The 16,714-nt window shown below is 38.6% G+C and overlaps 2 protein-coding genes and 1 long non-coding RNA gene across 3 annotated transcripts in view; 1 reads left to right on the plus strand and 2 right to left on the minus strand.

The window, feature by feature from the left end:
• LOC111340084 (angiopoietin-related protein 7) overlaps window positions 1-1,559 on the minus strand; it is an 82,588-nt gene extending 81,029 nt beyond the window's left edge. The window contains exon 1 of the mRNA XM_088737957.1: window positions 1,501-1,559. The gene's annotated coding sequence lies outside the window, so the exon portion shown is untranslated. The remainder of the gene's footprint in view (window positions 1-1,500) is intronic.
• On the minus strand, window positions 1-16,002 carry LOC148720427 (angiopoietin-related protein 7-like). The gene is made up of 4 exons (XM_088737959.1): window positions 15,740-16,002; window positions 1,959-2,111; window positions 1,501-1,881; window positions 1-1,070 (listed from the first exon to the last, which is right to left on the minus strand). Exons 1-4 carry the CDS (start codon window positions 15,768-15,770, stop codon window positions 793-795), a joined length of 843 nt encoding a protein of 280 aa, XP_088594085.1. The 5' UTR covers window positions 15,771-16,002; the 3' UTR covers window positions 1-792.
• LOC148720428 (uncharacterized) overlaps window positions 9,745-16,714 on the plus strand; it is a 22,565-nt gene continuing 15,595 nt past the window's right edge. Inside the window, exons 1-3 of the long non-coding RNA XR_015993019.1 lie at window positions 9,745-10,133; window positions 10,963-11,049; window positions 11,160-11,218. This is a non-coding gene — a long non-coding RNA (uncharacterized LOC148720428). The remainder of the gene's footprint in view (window positions 10,134-10,962; window positions 11,050-11,159; window positions 11,219-16,714) is intronic.

The raw sequence follows: 16,714 nt of genomic DNA on the forward strand, positions 1-16,714 counted from the left end.
ACGAATAATTTCTTTTTGTAATATCATATCCAATGGCTTTATTGAAAGCGGTACTATAGCAAAGTTTTTAAAATTATTTCAAAGGAAAAAACTGTGAAAATTGAAAAAAAAAATGTACATATAAACTCCCGTCGATGGCTCATTACGCTACGATACGATGAAAAAAATAATCTATGAAAACTTATTTGAAAGTTGTGAGAACATCGTTTTCATTAAAAGAATTACGGGATGTAGCTTCCCCCCTGTCATAAAGTCTGCTAAGAATCAAATAATTGTGGTACCAATGCAAATTGCTAGGACGTATTCTGTTAAAATCTAAACCAAAAGACGATGGTTGAATATATATGTCGTCATTTTTCTTATCGTCATATTACAAAATATCTGTGGTAGAAACTACTCCTTAATGTTTTAAAAGAGGATCGATTGGGTAGATGTAAATGTCATCATTGTAGACTTTTAACACGCGCATAAATCACGAGTAAGATACAATAAAACTAGATTAAAGGATATTTTGGTTTAATTCCGACAGCGAGCGAACTAATTTTTGATATGTAGCATTTTCAAATCATTGGTTATAAACAGGTTACTGGGAAACAGTTTACGAGGGTTTTTCCCCACAGGAGTATATTTAAATTCAGGCAAGGCCAAGTGAACACTCATCAGGAAATCACAATCGTAATCAACAACAGATATGTCAGATTCGCCTCTACTAGGCTAGTTATACATTGCTTATCACCTTCAAAGCAACCAATCAGTACGCGTGAAAATCACTATACCCTTCTAAAGAAAGTTCTACAAAAAATCAATTGGTCTAATTTTCATTTCAGTCGATGTGGGAGCGCTGCGCTCGGCACTTTTTTTAACTAATTCTGCCCAATGGATATTGACCCCAGTTTCATTTCTACAGCGCGGAGAAACTCCGTTGAGATTTGACCAAACAGCACAATTACTACTGTCGCCGTACCACCAGCCTCCGCCTCTTATTTGAGTGCAATCAGCAGGATCTCTATCCCAGGTGCCAAAAACGAAATCTTTGTGAGGACCGAGGGAATCAAAGGAAACAGTTTTATCTGTTCCAAAATAAAAGAAAGGATTTTGCTTGTTTTCAAAATCAGCGTAGCAGCCAAGAAGTTGTTGTTTTTCGCAAAACAAAAACAACAACAACAAACGAACAAACAGCAACAACAACAAAAACAGAACAGAACTCAATTTAAACAATGGTAACATGCTTTTTCAATGAATCTATCTCTGTTAGCATTCAAGCCACAAATCATTGTCTTAACCTCCAATAACGAGGTAGGGCAAAGCATCGAGATTTTGTTTACAGCGTCCAAGTCAGATAAATGATTGAATTTTTTATATTTTGCTGAAGATGAGTTCATTAACTGTTTTCTCTATACAATTGGAGCTAAAGGAAGGAGGTCTTTGGCGAGGGAAGTAAAAAAACAAAAACAAACAAACAAACAAAAACGAAAGAATGTTAAAGAAACCTCTACTTACTTGTAACATTGCCAATGTACAGCCGGTACGTAGCTGTCTCGTTCCCAATCCCGAACCAGCTATACTCAGCGTGAACAGTTTTCCCAGTGGCCATTCCCAGATCAACTCTCAGCATATTCTTTGTTTCGTTTCGTGTCAGGCGGTATATCTTGTCCAGTCCGAGCCAAAATTCACCAGTAAAGTTACCGAAGCCATGCTTGTAGTCATTCCAGGTGCGGTTAAAATCAACAGAGCCATTGAATCTTTTCTGAAACACTGCCCACCCCCCACCAGCCGTTGTTTGGTCACAATATACATCAAAGGCACCTGAACCATCTGGATCGATTTTGTAAACATTGCTGATCCGTTGGCCGGATTTGTACAACTCAGCACAGTTCTTAGCTGTAAAAAGAGAAATGAAGATAGTTATCAAAATGAATAGGGGGTATCAACTCTTATACGAGCGTAGAAAATCTTACCTATACATCTCAACGATGTTTCATCACGATTCCCTTCCATTGTTGTCTCTCCCAAGTAGACCGTATGGTTCATCTTGCAATCTATTGGGGCTGCACGCATTGATGGCACAACTTGAAAAGTCACAGAAAATGCAAGACACACTGTAGCAAAACCTGAAAGAGAGAAGTCAGTGCAATAATAATAATAATAATAATTACGCTATGATTGGCCGTTCGATGATATTCCATCAGTGTGTGCGTGAGAGGAAAACTTCACAGTGGACCACTCAATGATTTGCAAACGACGGGGTTTTGTTATCCAACGGCATAATGAGTTGAGAGACCTCGAGGCCGACCTTTTGAGTATAGGGTGTACCGATGTCGAGGTCGAGCCAGTTCTCCAAGACATCACTGAAGAAAATCTCAGCAGAGGGTCTAATAGAGCACAAGAGGCAAGATCATCGGGCGCGTGACTTCTGGGATCCCCAGAGCTCGGCATTCTTCGATGTGAGGGTTTGCCACCCTAATGCCGAGTCGCACAAGGACCAGGAACCACAGCAGATTTATCGCATCCATGAAAATGACAAGAAGCGGCCTTACTCTAAGAGAGTGTTGGATGTTTAGCATGGCTCGTTCACGCCGCTTGTATTTACAACTACGGGAGGGATGGGGATGGAATGCATAAGATACCACAGCCGATTGGCCGAGCTGATAGCCGCCAAGAAAGGGGAACGACAATCGCATACAACTTCCTGGATCCGAGCAAAGACATCCTTTGCCCTCCTTCGGTCGGCCTTAGTTTGCCTCCGAGGATCGCGGGTGAAGCGCCGCGTTGCGTATGACTATAATAATTGTGACGTTGAAATCGCAGCTGCCGAGGGAACCACTGACATTGTTTAATGATTTTTAGCAGCCTTATATATGGGGTTCTAGATTTGCCATTCATCTTTCTCTTTTCTGTATAATTGAGTTAATTGGATACTATTGAAAAAAAAAACTCTTTTAAATTACTCTTCAAAAGAAACCTTGAATTTAAACTTCTTAAATACCGAGGTAAAGTGTTGTAAACTAGAGCCCCTTAAAAGGCAATACTTCTCCGTCTAAATTCTAATTTTACTTTGGGAAGATTTATTGAACACTCATTGTTTCTAGTGTTAATGTTGTGTTAATTTTTGGGGAAATATCCTTTGAAAGGGGCCCAGATAAATGGATTGAACAAGCTGATCGAGTTTGAAAATCGAACTGAACAGAACTAAGAAGAAAACATAGATCAATAAAAAAAGATGTCGTATGCTACCACGAGCGGAAAAATTCAACTTTGGGAGAAAAACTGACTGTGTGGGCTTTATCTCGAACCAGCATCGAAAAACATTTAAACTCTGCACGAGTATTGTTCGTTAACGTAGATTTTTCCTTAGTTTAAATCGGGTTGCTAAATTTAGAGTCACATAAAAGTCCCACGCGGCTTTAACGGCAGTTGTTACAACTTCCAGTCTCTTCAAATTTGAAAGCTTTAACATGAAATTGCATCAATGTTTCACAAGAAGTACTACGTTTGAAAAAGTAAGCATTAGACCTAAGTACTGCGGATTTTACATACCTATTCCCTGTCGTATGCCTCTCATTGTATTTTTGCTGGTGTTGTTTGCAATTTTATTCACAAAAGGCTGCAAAAAAATGATAATAGCTGTAGGACTAAAAGAATAATCGAAATTCCTCAAAAAAAGTGTAGGGTACAACTAAGTTATCTTACTTATCTTATTTACTCACTCTTATTTATCTTATTTACTCACTCTTATTTATCTTATTTACTCACTCTTACCTTCGTTCTCCGTTCAAGAGTTGATAAAGTACAGGAGAATTTTCTTTTGTTATCTAGGCAAAGGAAACGAAAAGGAGGTAAACCTTTATTGTTTCAATTCATGAAAGTTTAGAACTTCCGCTAATACTTTGAAATAGAACTTATGGTACTAATTTTAAACGCAGGGTCTTAGCAAGCCGCACAATTTTTTTTTAGTTCGCCTTTTGACAGTCTTGTATGGAGTTCATGGGAAATTGCATGTTAATCTTATTGCGGTAAAGTGAACTGGCGTCGTTTCGGATAGTGTTCAAAAATCAGCTAGTCCTCCAGAATAATCTTAATTTCACCTGTTTTCGTTATCTCCTGTTCAATTATCTAACAACCGGAATTACCTTTATCTGATAAATAAATGGCGTTGCGAGTCTGTGCAATAACTTATTCCGGTTTGGCATCCGGGCTTGTCAAATCTCTTTTAATCCCTTTCCGAAAATGAACGAGTTTGTTAATGTCTTTGTCCTGTAATCCTTTTCCTCAACTGTGATGTCGCTTTCGATTCCTTTTCCTTTGTCTTCCTCTGTTACTTGTATTTATTTCCATTTTTTTTAGCAAGAGCAATTGCAAACGTATACTCTGAACTAAAATCCGCATGTTGGAACAAATGACAGTTTCTTGTTTTTGTTTTGTTTTTTTGGTTACAATTCAAACTCAAATGGTGATGAAATTCGGGATTGTTTTTCTTGGGGTCACAAATTGTAAAATGCTTCCATTTTATAACAAGTTCCGGAAATTCCAATAAAAATGAATAGAAAAGAAACTTTCCGGAATATTTCCTTGCAAATTCTTGCCAGCTGCGCTAGGAAGTTACCCGCCGGGAGCGAGGCCAACGGATTCTACTTCATTACCAATTATGTTGTGTCATGTTCAACCAAAGAAAGAAACCCTTAAAATTGGCCTCGATCCCAGCGTGTAGTTTCGTTTGGCTTCGTATCTGGAAAGCACTGGTTTGAATCTCGTCGAAGCCTGATTTTTTAGGTTTCTTTTTCACAATTGCCATTAAAATCGACGCTCACTTACAAGGAATATGGTTTTATTTGATTTCAATTGGCAGGTCAGATAAAATTTTCTTCATTTCCAATTGTTTCGCATCACTTGTTGAACCTTATAAATCCACACATTTTCTGAGGCCCAACACATAATGCAACAAAAAGCTACTCTCCAGTTAGTTCTCTTGGGATACGTCCCGATAAAGTCATACTCTATAATACTGATAGGCAAAGGCCTGACTCTGGTGGCGTGTTACATGACGCACGAGATTTTCTCCCTGAGTAGAAGCAACTCGGATTCTAGTTTTTCCTTCTATTTTGGATTTTATTAAGAGCATGACAGGACTGAAAACGCGTGCACTCTAAGTACCTCTCGTTGTTTTTGAATTAGTGGCTTTAGACCAGAATTATTTCCTTGCTCTCTTCAGAATTCGCGCCTAACCAAAGGAAGTTGAGACGCGTTCATTTTGAAGAAATGTCTGTAGTAACTGTATCAGACATAAAAATTGCGCTTCGTCGTTCCCGTTGCAAAACGATGCAACGATTTCAAGGCCGTAGTAAAGGACGGAAACATTCGTTTTTTAGCGGGGCTCCCACGCGCGCGAAGCGCGCGTGGAGCAGAGCCCCATACCCATGGTATATGGTCAACCTCTTTTCGTTTGGATGTCACGTGACTGATCGAGCGTACGTTCGTGCCCTCTGTCATGCATTCTATCACGAAAGTAGCATATGACCAAATTTGAAAATATGGCGTCCGCGCGGCCGACCCTCAAAATTTTCAGGTCGGATTTCTCGTTCATTTGCGATCGAGTTAGACCTTGTGGAACTCAGAATGTAAAGTAACAATGCTATAGAATACTCTGCTTGGAAAAGAATGGATATCAAGGTCTTAAAGGGGACAGAATAAGCTCTCGCGTCAACGACGCTACGACTCCCAAGGCGATGTAAATATTATGTTCGAGTAACAATGTGTTCAAAAAGTATTGTTTAATAGAATATTTTGCGTCAAATCGAAGTTTTCATGATGAATTTTACCGCGTGGGCTTTGTACACGTAAGAAATTCGTACGTTTTTTGCTTATAACAGCAAATCAAAAACTGTTTTGAATAAATCTGTCGTCCCGAAATATGTCTCGGCCATTTTATTCTTGCTTCCTATTGATAGATTCCATGGAACTTGAGATCTCCTCACTCACGGACAAATTCGAATATTCCATTTTGAAATATGATCTACATGCCATTTGTACACATGATAAAATATTTAGCGATTTTTATATTTCATCTTGATTTTTTAGTTAAACGTAATATGCACCTATCGCCTTTTTCGCCGGAAATAAGTTCTTTAATTAGTCTTCTTTTACCGGAGCTTGTTTTTCGGAAAAAGATGATTTTTAAAAATTTACTGCGGATTGTGTTTACTTTCTTGGTTTCTCTAGAATTTTGACTTTTCACAGGCATGTGTTACACTTAAGTGTCAATGGGTTTAATCTATACTGAATGAATTTTTGGCTAAAAATTTTTAATATATGTAAAGAAATATTATTGCAAAATTTTCACTTATTGGGAGCTCCGCTTTTAGGCTTGGCTAAATCTATATGTTAAATCTTTGGTCGGTCAAACGAAATTTGGCGCAATAGACGATGAATCAGCAAATATTCATATACTTGTTAGGAAAGCCATTTTTGAAAACCTATTATAGTTGTTGACCTAGCTTGCCAGTGACTTGACATTAACTTGGTATTCCCATCTTTCCAAGTGAAAACGAATTGAAGGCTAAAATTGCTCTTTTTAAAATAATCTTTTCAACCACACGATTGACCATGCCGACCGATTCTGAAACGTTCGGAGTTTGACTTCGATTTTTCTCCTTGCGATTGATATTAGAAACTGGATTTTAAGACAGTTCTTGTTGTTTCCAAGATTACGTGTTCCTTACAAACCTCAAGGGTTTGGCACAGCTCTCAACCTCTTCGAAATGAAAAGTTGAAGTATTAAATGACTAAAAGTCTCATGAAAAGGTCTATAATTGAAAAAGTATAAATTAGCTTTGAGTACCGTTTCCGGGTCAGTATCTATACACGGCAACTCGTTAAAAAAAAATAGCCAGATTTTTCATACCATTACATGTATGCTTTGTGGAATGCCTCATATTATAATTATTTTGGTGTAGTTGTTTCGATGTACACACTTTATGAGAGCTGATGGGACTCTACTTACTGTCGAATTTTTAAGTACATTACTCAAGTGTGGTCGCATGGGTTTTAAACACCGATGAAATGAAATTCAAGTACATCCCTTGTTGCAGAGACAGCCCTAGTACGTGGTATTTAATTTATTCGAAAACGACCAGCACGAGCTTGCTGTTAAAATGCTTATTGTCTTAGCTATTATCAGATCATGGAAGTTAAGGAGTTAAGTGGTTCAACGACTGATATCCGTAATCTCGTCAAAACAGCCGCTTTCTCAACTTGTTTAAAGGCAAGCGGCGAGTTGGTAACCTTCAATGAAATCTCAGGGAAGCCAACCTCTGGAAATGTTTTCGTTTAGCACCAGCTCCCGAAATCGACTTTACTTAATTTGATGCACTACTCCTTGTAATACCTTGATGGTATCAACCTTCCCTTAAGGTCGGCACACACGAGGGGACTAGTCCCTGCGACTAGTCCCAGCGACCAGTTTTATGCGACTAGTCCCTTCGTGTGAACTACACATTTCTGTGGTCGCAGGGACCAAAATTTGGTCCCTGCGACTGGTCGCACGAATTCAAACTGGTTTGAATTCGTGCGACCAGTCGCAGGGACTTGTCGCATGAAACAAATGTTTGTCCCTTCGTGTGGACTGTTTGTGCGACCAGTCCCTGCGACTGAACGGTAAATAAGCCAATCACGGGTCAGTATGATTTGTAAACATTGCAGTTTCTATGAATTTTCCGTGAATTCTAGATTTCTACAACTGAAGAATAAAAAACTACTTCTAGTTTTGTAAACATATGTAGATGCCTTGGAGCCGTTTTGATGGAATTTTTACCCTATTTGACTCTGTGTCTGTTAAAAATAAAAAAACAAAAACGGAACACGTAAAAGCATGAATAATCCGACTGACTAAGTGTAGTTCATTTGCGTTGATGTTTAATAGTGCTACAATGAAAAGTTACCAAATTTTCATTGTTTTCGTGTAACGCCCCAGACTAAGAAACATCTTTTGCCTCTTAATTTTCCTATGTTCTTGTACAATCGAGTGCCCTCGTGTGAACGCCTTAAGGGACTAGTCCCTGCGACCGGTCCCCTCGTGTAAACCCTTCAAAGACTTGTCGCCGGGACTAGTCGCACGGACTAGTCGCAGGGACTAGTCCCCTCGTGTGTGCCGACCTTTACAGTGAGACTTTTAAGAAATCGTTTGAATTAAGTGCAGCTGTAATTAATTTAAACTGTGAGGTCGTTCTCTTTTGATCCATTCCGTGGAGAAAATTAATGACAAATCTACGTTCCACGACCTCAGAAGCCTTCTTTATTAAAATCATTCACCGGCGTGGCACTCTAGGATATTTCCTGTCTTTCAACCTTGCAAATGCAACATGTCAAATGCCAATACCTCTTGCATCTTCCGCCATAACTGTGACAGATTGATTTAATTGAGCGCGTGCTCCTCTAACGAGCTATACTTTAATCCGACGACTTGAAAATACGGCCGTGGATTGTTTTACCGATTAATTCAATTAGCTCATACAATTATAATAAACAGAGAGTGATTTACAAAAAAATTTTGTTTACAAATTGTTTACGAAACAACCAAAGTCACACACGATTGCCGGTTATTGTATTCAGCTACACAAGAATAATTTGTTTTGGGTGAAGACCGACAAAAAGAGGGAAGAAATAAAAAGAAACTCGTTACGTTAGAAAATGTCTGCTTGTGGGATTTGACCGAAGCTAATAGGACGCTACTAAAAACTGAGTGCACTCGCTTCACTTATCTAATTACCTTTTAAACCCCCTCCTTCGCTCTCCGCATAAGAACTGACAAAGAGCATATGGTGTTCCTTTATTCGAAATACATATCTGCGATAAAAAACAAAAACAAAACAAAACAACAACAAGAACAATAACAACAAACAAATCTCATCTGCCAAATCGTGGGGGCTTTAGAAATTCTTATCGCACGAGAAAGAGCTTAACGCTTTGATTTTATCGAGATTGTCCTAGATTGTGACCAAAAACAGTCGTGTAAAAATGTATGTTTCCATTCTCAAACCTAAGAGCGGAAAGCTAATGACTTGTTAGACCAGAAAATTCACTTTTTGTGGAAGTAAAAGACGACATTCTAAACTAGAAAACAACAGACTTAAACGGCCGACATTGAATTTGTTTGAAGACGTGCAATTTCGGAACAACTACGTAAGTATACTGTAAGACTATGGGATAGGTTATATTCAAAACTGAAGCGCATCTGACCAAAAGAAAGACTCAACAGGGGATCGATCGGAAGGTTGTTACCTTTGCCTCATTGTCAAACAACACCGTCCGACCGGATGTACTTTGATATTTGAATCCCGAAGTAAGGGAAAAAGGATTACGTGTACCTACAAAGCGATTTAGCCAAAATGGATGATAAAACGGAGCGTCTCTTGGATCGATGCAGCGGAATTTGGAAACTTTTGCCGCTGGAAAGGGTAGGTATTAGCAAATTACTCTCGCGGGTGGAGATTTGAGGGAGATCGGTCGACCTTAGTGGAATTCAATCAGCCTTCGAGTGGTGACGGTTGGTATTCGGGACCTGTTGAGGTTTCCAGCCTTGAGTTTTTTTACTTTGTAAAGCGTGTGGTGCTACTGGTACATTTTTTTTTTTTTTAAATATAAACTAGTGAGCAGCACTTCTGCGAACAATGGTTGCAAAACTTCTTTATTCTCTGACGCGTTTCGTCTAACTGTCGTAGACTTCTTCATGGGGTCTTACGAGTATAACTAAGCGCCTGTATTTCTAAGCCAAAGTTACTAGGGGCCACAGAGGCTCGGCCGGACTTACGAACAGGAACAGGCGAGGTTGTAAAAAATTCAAAACATGTAAGTCAAGGTGAGAAAACTATTTTGGGGGCCACGACTTAGAAAAAAAAAAAGCGACTGCGACTTAGAGGCTATCCATTTAAGTTTTTTTACTGCCGCCGCTTCGCGGTGTGCGTTACCACGACAGCGAGACATGGATCTCCCGGCCACCTCAACATAGATCCCGGCCAAGCAAGACTATTGTCTTTAAGACTACGTTCAGCTGCACTCATACCCGTACTAAGGTTATCAATAATATTCTGCCAGAGATTGTACCGTTTGTTACAAGAAAGCTGTGACAATAGCTAATCTATGTAAGTACTACGTTTTTCGGGGGTCACGGTTTTAACTAGAACTGTGGCCCCCAAAATATTTTTCCCACCTTACCATACACGTTTTAAATTTTTCACAACCTCGCCTGTTCCTGTTCGTAAGTCCGGCCAAGCCTCTATGGTCTTTGGACCCCGTTACTTTGGCTTATAAATACATATATCTTATTAGACGTTTAGTTGTGTAGTATCGCTGAGTATTTTTACGAGTTGTGCCGTATTTTGATGAGCCCTTAGGGCTCGTTTAATAAGAGACCAACACTCAGGGTCTTAAAATAATTGAGAAGAATTTGCTACCTTTCTATAACATCAAGAAATGGTTAGATATTCTAGTCTTCTCGGATAGGGACGAATAAATGGAGGTCCCGTCTCCTGCAGGGTTGGGGTAGGAGACGTTAATTTCCCACACACGAGATTACTGTGTGATGGATGTCCTCCCCTGGGGTGGGATGGGTGGGATATAGGGCGCCCTTAATTTGGAGCCTCGCTCTGTTGTGCGACCCTCACCACACTCTGGTGAAAGTGATTAAATAAATAAAGATCTATTATCCAACAGGCTAAATGATCATTTCAGTGCGGGCAAATTTCGCGGATATATCTGGAGTGCAAATATCACGTGATATTTGTACTCGTCTCGCGCGTTATTTGTACTCTATGAAGCACATTTGGATAATAAAGGCGCTTAGTTATACTTGTAAAACTCCCTGAAGAAGTCTACGACAGTTAGATGAAACGCGTCAGAAAATAAAGAAAATTTGCAACTACTGTTCGCAGAAGTGCTGCTTACTAATTTACATTTAAAAAAATTATACAGTTGATCAGTAGCACCGTACGCTTTATAAAGAAAGTCGCCAAAACAGCGTTAAAAGGACCATAAACGACAAAGCAGCTACGGAAAAAGGTAAGGAGACTTTATACGATATATTCCTTGCTTTTATTATCCTTTCTGATTTTTTCTTAATTTCTTTTATAATTTTTCCGTTGACTGGTGACACCGCACGTGTTACAAAGAACGGTCGCCAAAACAGCGTTAAAACGACCATTGGCAACAAAGCGGCTACGGGAAAAAGGTAAAGAGACTTCACATGTTATATTCCTCGCTTTTATCATCCTTTTCAATTTTTTGAAATATATATATATATATTCTCACACGTAAACAGTATACATATTATGAAAACGATGTGAGCAGAATGAGATTTGCATGGTATTTTGTTGAAAAAGAGGAGGCTAGAGTCCTTATAGTTATCGAAAAGAAAGACACTTCAACAGTAATTCACAAGCGAGGGAACCCTACCTTTGCAGTTAACCAGAAAACCTGAAAATCGTTTATCTGATTTACGTAATCTAAGATGTGTAACACAACGAAGCTAAGAGCATACAGGTCATCCGAGAGCTATTACATTTTGCGTCCTTAATGCGTTAGAAAAGTTATTAAATTTCGCGTTGAAAAGATATTACATTTTGCTTTGAGAGATTTATTATAATTTGCGTCGATGTTATTAAATGTTGTGTTATTACATTTTGTGGCGATCGTTACATTTTGCGGCGATCATTACATATTGCGGCGTAACAATGACGCCTACAACAGTTAAAAACATTAAAATGAAATTATTCCCTTGACTGACGACATTTTTTGACCTTTCTGCCTCCGTTTCTTAAGTAGTTGTTATTAAGTCTTTGTCGCTCTCGTGCAAACATACGTCATCGTTGAGTTGTTCGAAAGAAAGCTCATTTAATTGTTTGCTTTCGTAGAGGAGGCGAATTGCCTTGTATGAATGAAATTTTTCACCCAAATTCTGGTGTAGTGAATACATTTCGACGAAAAATTGCCAGTAAACCCAACATTTTCAAAGTGCATTTGATAATAAAAATTAACGGTAAAAAACTACGACGTTTCGAAGTCTGCATGACCTCATTATCAAGTAAAATGTTAAAACTGATGTAAAATTGTAGCTCAGAGATTATATACAAATAAAATGTGATAACTTCATTAGAATAATGAGCGTTCATTGTTATTGGTGTTTAGCATGTCAGATCGTGCAGTATATGTTTAAATAAATACTTTTGCACGTATTGAGTCAGACTGCGTGTTTAGCTTTGGTTTTTGTTCGCGAATGAATAACATTTCGTGAATTAGGCAGTCCATTTTCCCGCGGCATTTCTTGAGAACGGAAAACATTTCCTCTAGGCTAGTGGACGCTACACTGTGGGCTTCTTTCAGATGCTTGCCAATGACAGAGGCTTTATGTTCTTCTATGCGTTGATGAAGATGGCGTGTGGTATAACCGATATAATCTGCATCGCACGAATCACATTTAAAAGTGTAAACAACGCATTGGTGGTTAATTAAAGCGGGCTTCTCTTCTTGTATCTTGAGCTTTCCCTCGATCTTACGACTCGTGAAAACTGGTTGTAGGTCAGTTCTGATTTTCCGGCCAAGATCTTTCAACTGATGTCTTACTGTGTCGGCCGATTTTTGGTCTTTAAATGGTAAAGTTATTCTGACAGGTTTTTGTGTAGCCGCGTCAAGTTCAGTTGGGGTTTCGTGACGGCTTTGGATCGTAGAACTCGTGTACCAGGCGATAGCTGAGTTGATGAGTTTCACTGGGTACTTAAGCTTAGTAAACAACCGCTTGAGATGCTGGCATTCCTTCGTAAAAGATTCTTTCGTTGATGACAGGCGGTAAGCTCGGTTCAGCATTGTATTCAGCAGAGATCTTTTGTAACGCTGATCGACATGGCTCTGGTAATTTAAGAGCAGTCCTGTATCAGTTGGTTTATGATATACGCTTGTTGTCAGGTGGCAACCGTTTTTCTCAATCATCATACCGAGGAATGGAAGCTTGTTGTTTTCAGCAATTCCCATTGTGAACTGTATGGCAGGATGGCATTCGTTCAATGTTGAAAGGAAGGCTGTTGCGGCTTGAATATTTGGCATCGTGGCTAATGTGTCATCGACACATTATATATATCTAATAAGATATATGTATTTATAAGCCAAAGTAACGGGGTCCAAAGACCATAGAGGCTTGGCCGGACTTACGAACAGGAACAGGCGAGGTTGTGAAAAATTTAAAACGTGTATGGTAAGGTGGGAAAAAAATTTTGGGGGCCACAGTTCTAGCTAAAACCGTGACCCCCGAAAAACGTAGTACTTACATAGATTAGCTATTGTCACAGCTTTCTTGTAACAAACGGTACAATCTCTGGCAGAAAAACCTGTCAGAATAACTTTACCATTTAAAGACCAAAAATCGGCCGACACAGTAAGACATCAGTTGAAAGATCTTGGCCGGAAAATCGGAACTGACCTACAACCAGTTTTCACGAGTCGTAAGATCGAGGGAAAGCTCAAGATACAAGAAGAGAAGCCCGCTTTAATTAACCACCAATGCGTTGTTTACACTTTTAAATGTGATTCGTGCGATGCGGATTATATCGGTTATACCACACGCCATCTTCATCGACGCATAGAAGAACATAAAGCCTCTGTCATTGGCAAGCATCTGAAAGAAGCCCACAGTGTAGCGTCCACTAGCCTAGAGGAAATGTTTTCCGTTCTCAAGAAATGCCGCGGGAAAATGGACTGCCTAATTCACGAAATGTTATTCATTCGCGAACAAAAACCAAAGCTAAACACGCAGTCTGACTCAATACGTGCAAAAGTATTTATTTAAACATATACTGCACGATCTGACATGCTAAACACCAATAACAATGAACGCTCATTATTCTAATGAAGTTATCACATTTTATTTGTATATAATCTCTGAGCTACAATTTTACATCAGTTTTAACATTTTACTTGATAATGAGGTCATGCAGACTTCGAAACGTCGTAGTTTTTTACCGTTAATTTTTATTATCAAATGTATTTCTAAACATTCTCTGATTAGAATTTTCAAAGTGACTGTCTATAACTTTTTTGAGAACATGAAACGCTATCGTAGGTGAAATATTTTTGATATTTAGGTGAAAGTTTAAAGAGGCTTATCTTCACATCTCATTTCGGTGAGTTAAACTGAAAGCTGAAAACTCTGGCTACGGTTCAAGTCCTTAATGTGTCCATTTGGCATTTTACTATAAGTATTCTTTTTCTAAACGAAATTGTCTCTCAGTCAAATCAGACTGATTGAATTGAATCAAGACAGTAAAGGGAATAACTATTACAATGGACTCTTGAATTTTTGAACGAATCACTTATGGCAAAGATTGGTTCAAGAAACTTAAGTTGCACGCCACTGTAACAGTGAAAAGGGAGGGAACGAAAAGCACAGGAGTATATTGGTCGAATTGAGAAACAAAATAAAAACAAAAAAATTATAAAGTTTATCGTGAAGACGCCTAGTTTGACCTTTGCATTGTAAAATTATCTGCTTTAGTGCTGAAAGCTAGGACTCAAATTCACAGAGTTTGAAAGGTCTGCATGTTTGACCAGTTGACCACAAATAATGCAACGAACTGCTACACTCCAGTTGGTTCTCTAAAGATCTATCCTGATAAAGTGGTATTTTAGAAACTGGTCGGAAAAAGCCTGAATTTGGCGGCTTTTTACGTTACCATAAGATTGTCTCCTGAGTAGGGGGCAACTCGGACTACAGCTTTACGTACCTTTTTCCCTTTTACTTAGAACTTTGTATGGAACAAATTATAGATACAGCTAAAGTGCAATGCCAATAAATTTCTTTGAACTATGGCATTAAGACAAGAATTCTGTTTGCTGTTCTTTTAAGAACTCAAAAGCTGCCATTCCAGGTACTTGAATGGTATGTTGTGAGGTCTGAAGATAGTCCTTGGTGCATCTAACTTCACCAAACCACTTTCAAAGAAAAACATCACGCTTTGCCATTCCCCAAGTTGCAGACGACGCAACCATCATCATGTTTTCGGTAGCAACACGAAGCGAAATATTCTGTTAAGTGAATTACGAATTGAAACGACTGAAGCAGTCGCTCTTAAATCTTACTGGTCAAAATCCTAATCAGGTAAATATTATAATGATAATTTCTCGAGAAGTCACTTTTATAAATTGTCTATAGTTGTTGATCTAGCTGTCCATTGACTCGACATTGACTTGCCATTTCCACCTTCCCAAGTGAAAATGATTTAAAAAATCAAACACAGTTAGCTCGTTTCTAAATGATATTTTCAATCAAACAATTGAGCACGCTGTTCGAGTTTGGAAATGGAATGGCAGAACACTGAGTAAAAAAGAAAGTTATAGGTTACCACGAGCTTGGAAGATCAAATCATGGTGTCAGATAAACTGACGGTTCTTCATGCTAAACTACCATGGAAAAACGTTCCGAAATGTTCAGAGTTTGACTTCTCTCCCTTGCGAGCGATGATATATACTAGAATTTTCAAGAGTTCTTGCTGTTTGCAAAATTACTGAGTGTTGCGTGCAAACCCCATAGGCTAAGAGTGGGAACAACTCTAAGCCACGCAGAATTGATAAACTGTAGCATTAAATGACAAGTTTTTCACGGGAAATCCTACATTTGAAAAAGTATATATAAATTAGATCTAGGCACCTGGGTTTCTCACGATATACTGCAAACTGTGTACCAACCAGCCAAATGTTACATTACCTTTTCCTTTTCCTTGTCGAGTGCCCCTCATTGAAATCTTTTGGTTTAATTCTTTGGATGTATGCACCCCGGTGCTAAAAATGGTTTATTGAAGACGAGTCTGGTGGCAAGCTCTTATATGGACTTCGAGGTCTGTCCCTACCGCTGAGTGCGTGCGTATATCATGTTTCTGAGAATGGCCGTTACGAGGGTCCCCTTAAAAACTACTTATTGTCTCAGCTATTATTGTCTCAGCTTCGGTAACTCACGTCCAGCGAAGCCAACTTTCTATTCTTAAACATGAATAAAGGAAACGGAATTTCTGGTGAAAAAGGCACTCCACTTCCGCAGCAGTAAATGACCACATTTTTAATTGAATGACCACATTTTTAATTGGATAACAACCTTTTTTAGGAAAAACAAAATTTCTAATTGGATCAAAATATTTTTTTCAGGGCAAACCTTCGTTAGAATACATCAGGCAAGGACGTCAGAACTGCGTATCGCGTTTTGCGTATAGGGTAGAAACAAACTTTATGACAGATTTCGTTGTCAACCATAGGATTTGTTTATCTTTCTGTATCGGAAATTATATAATAAGGCGAACTTTCGTCTAGTTTTAAGAGCCACAATACAAGAACGATTGAGATTGTTCACGAAGATTGGAATAAGAGATAAGAAGAATATTTATGTAATTTGTATTGATAACTGATGACAGCTATTACTCAATAGCATGATTCAGCATCGTATAGAAAAGATACCTCAGTTTATACTATATTGTAGTAGTCATTATAATGCATTTAAAACATTAAAGGAACTGAGGTCACGCATGTGATATTTAATAATTCTGCACCCTGACATAATATTTTATGAAAAGTTCTACAGTTTCAAAAGTAATCATTAGGATCAATGCTCAGTGTTTGCGTAAGTTTGTACATAATCTGCACGTTGATTCCAAAACATCCAAGAGTCACATACTTACTACTTATCGATTGC

Source organism: Stylophora pistillata, chromosome 11 (assembly GCF_964205215.1).
Source record: "Stylophora pistillata chromosome 11, jaStyPist1.2, whole genome shotgun sequence".
Classification (NCBI taxonomy): domain Eukaryota; kingdom Metazoa; phylum Cnidaria; class Anthozoa; order Scleractinia; family Pocilloporidae; genus Stylophora; species Stylophora pistillata.

What these genes read in the sequence shown, in the direction of transcription:
- LOC148720427 (XM_088737959.1), bottom strand. Translation starts at nt 15,770, where the DNA reads ATGAGGGGCACTCGACAAGGAAAAGGAAAAG. An exon ending in TCGACAAGGAAAAGGAAAAG is followed by an intron (nt 2,112 to 15,739) that starts GTAATGTAACAT and finishes TCTCTCTTTCAG; the next exon opens with GTTTTGCTACAGTGTGTCTT. An exon ending in AACATCGTTGAGATGTATAG is followed by an intron (nt 1,882 to 1,958) that starts GTAAGATTTTCT and finishes CTCTTTTTACAG; the next exon opens with CTAAGAACTGTGCTGAGTTG.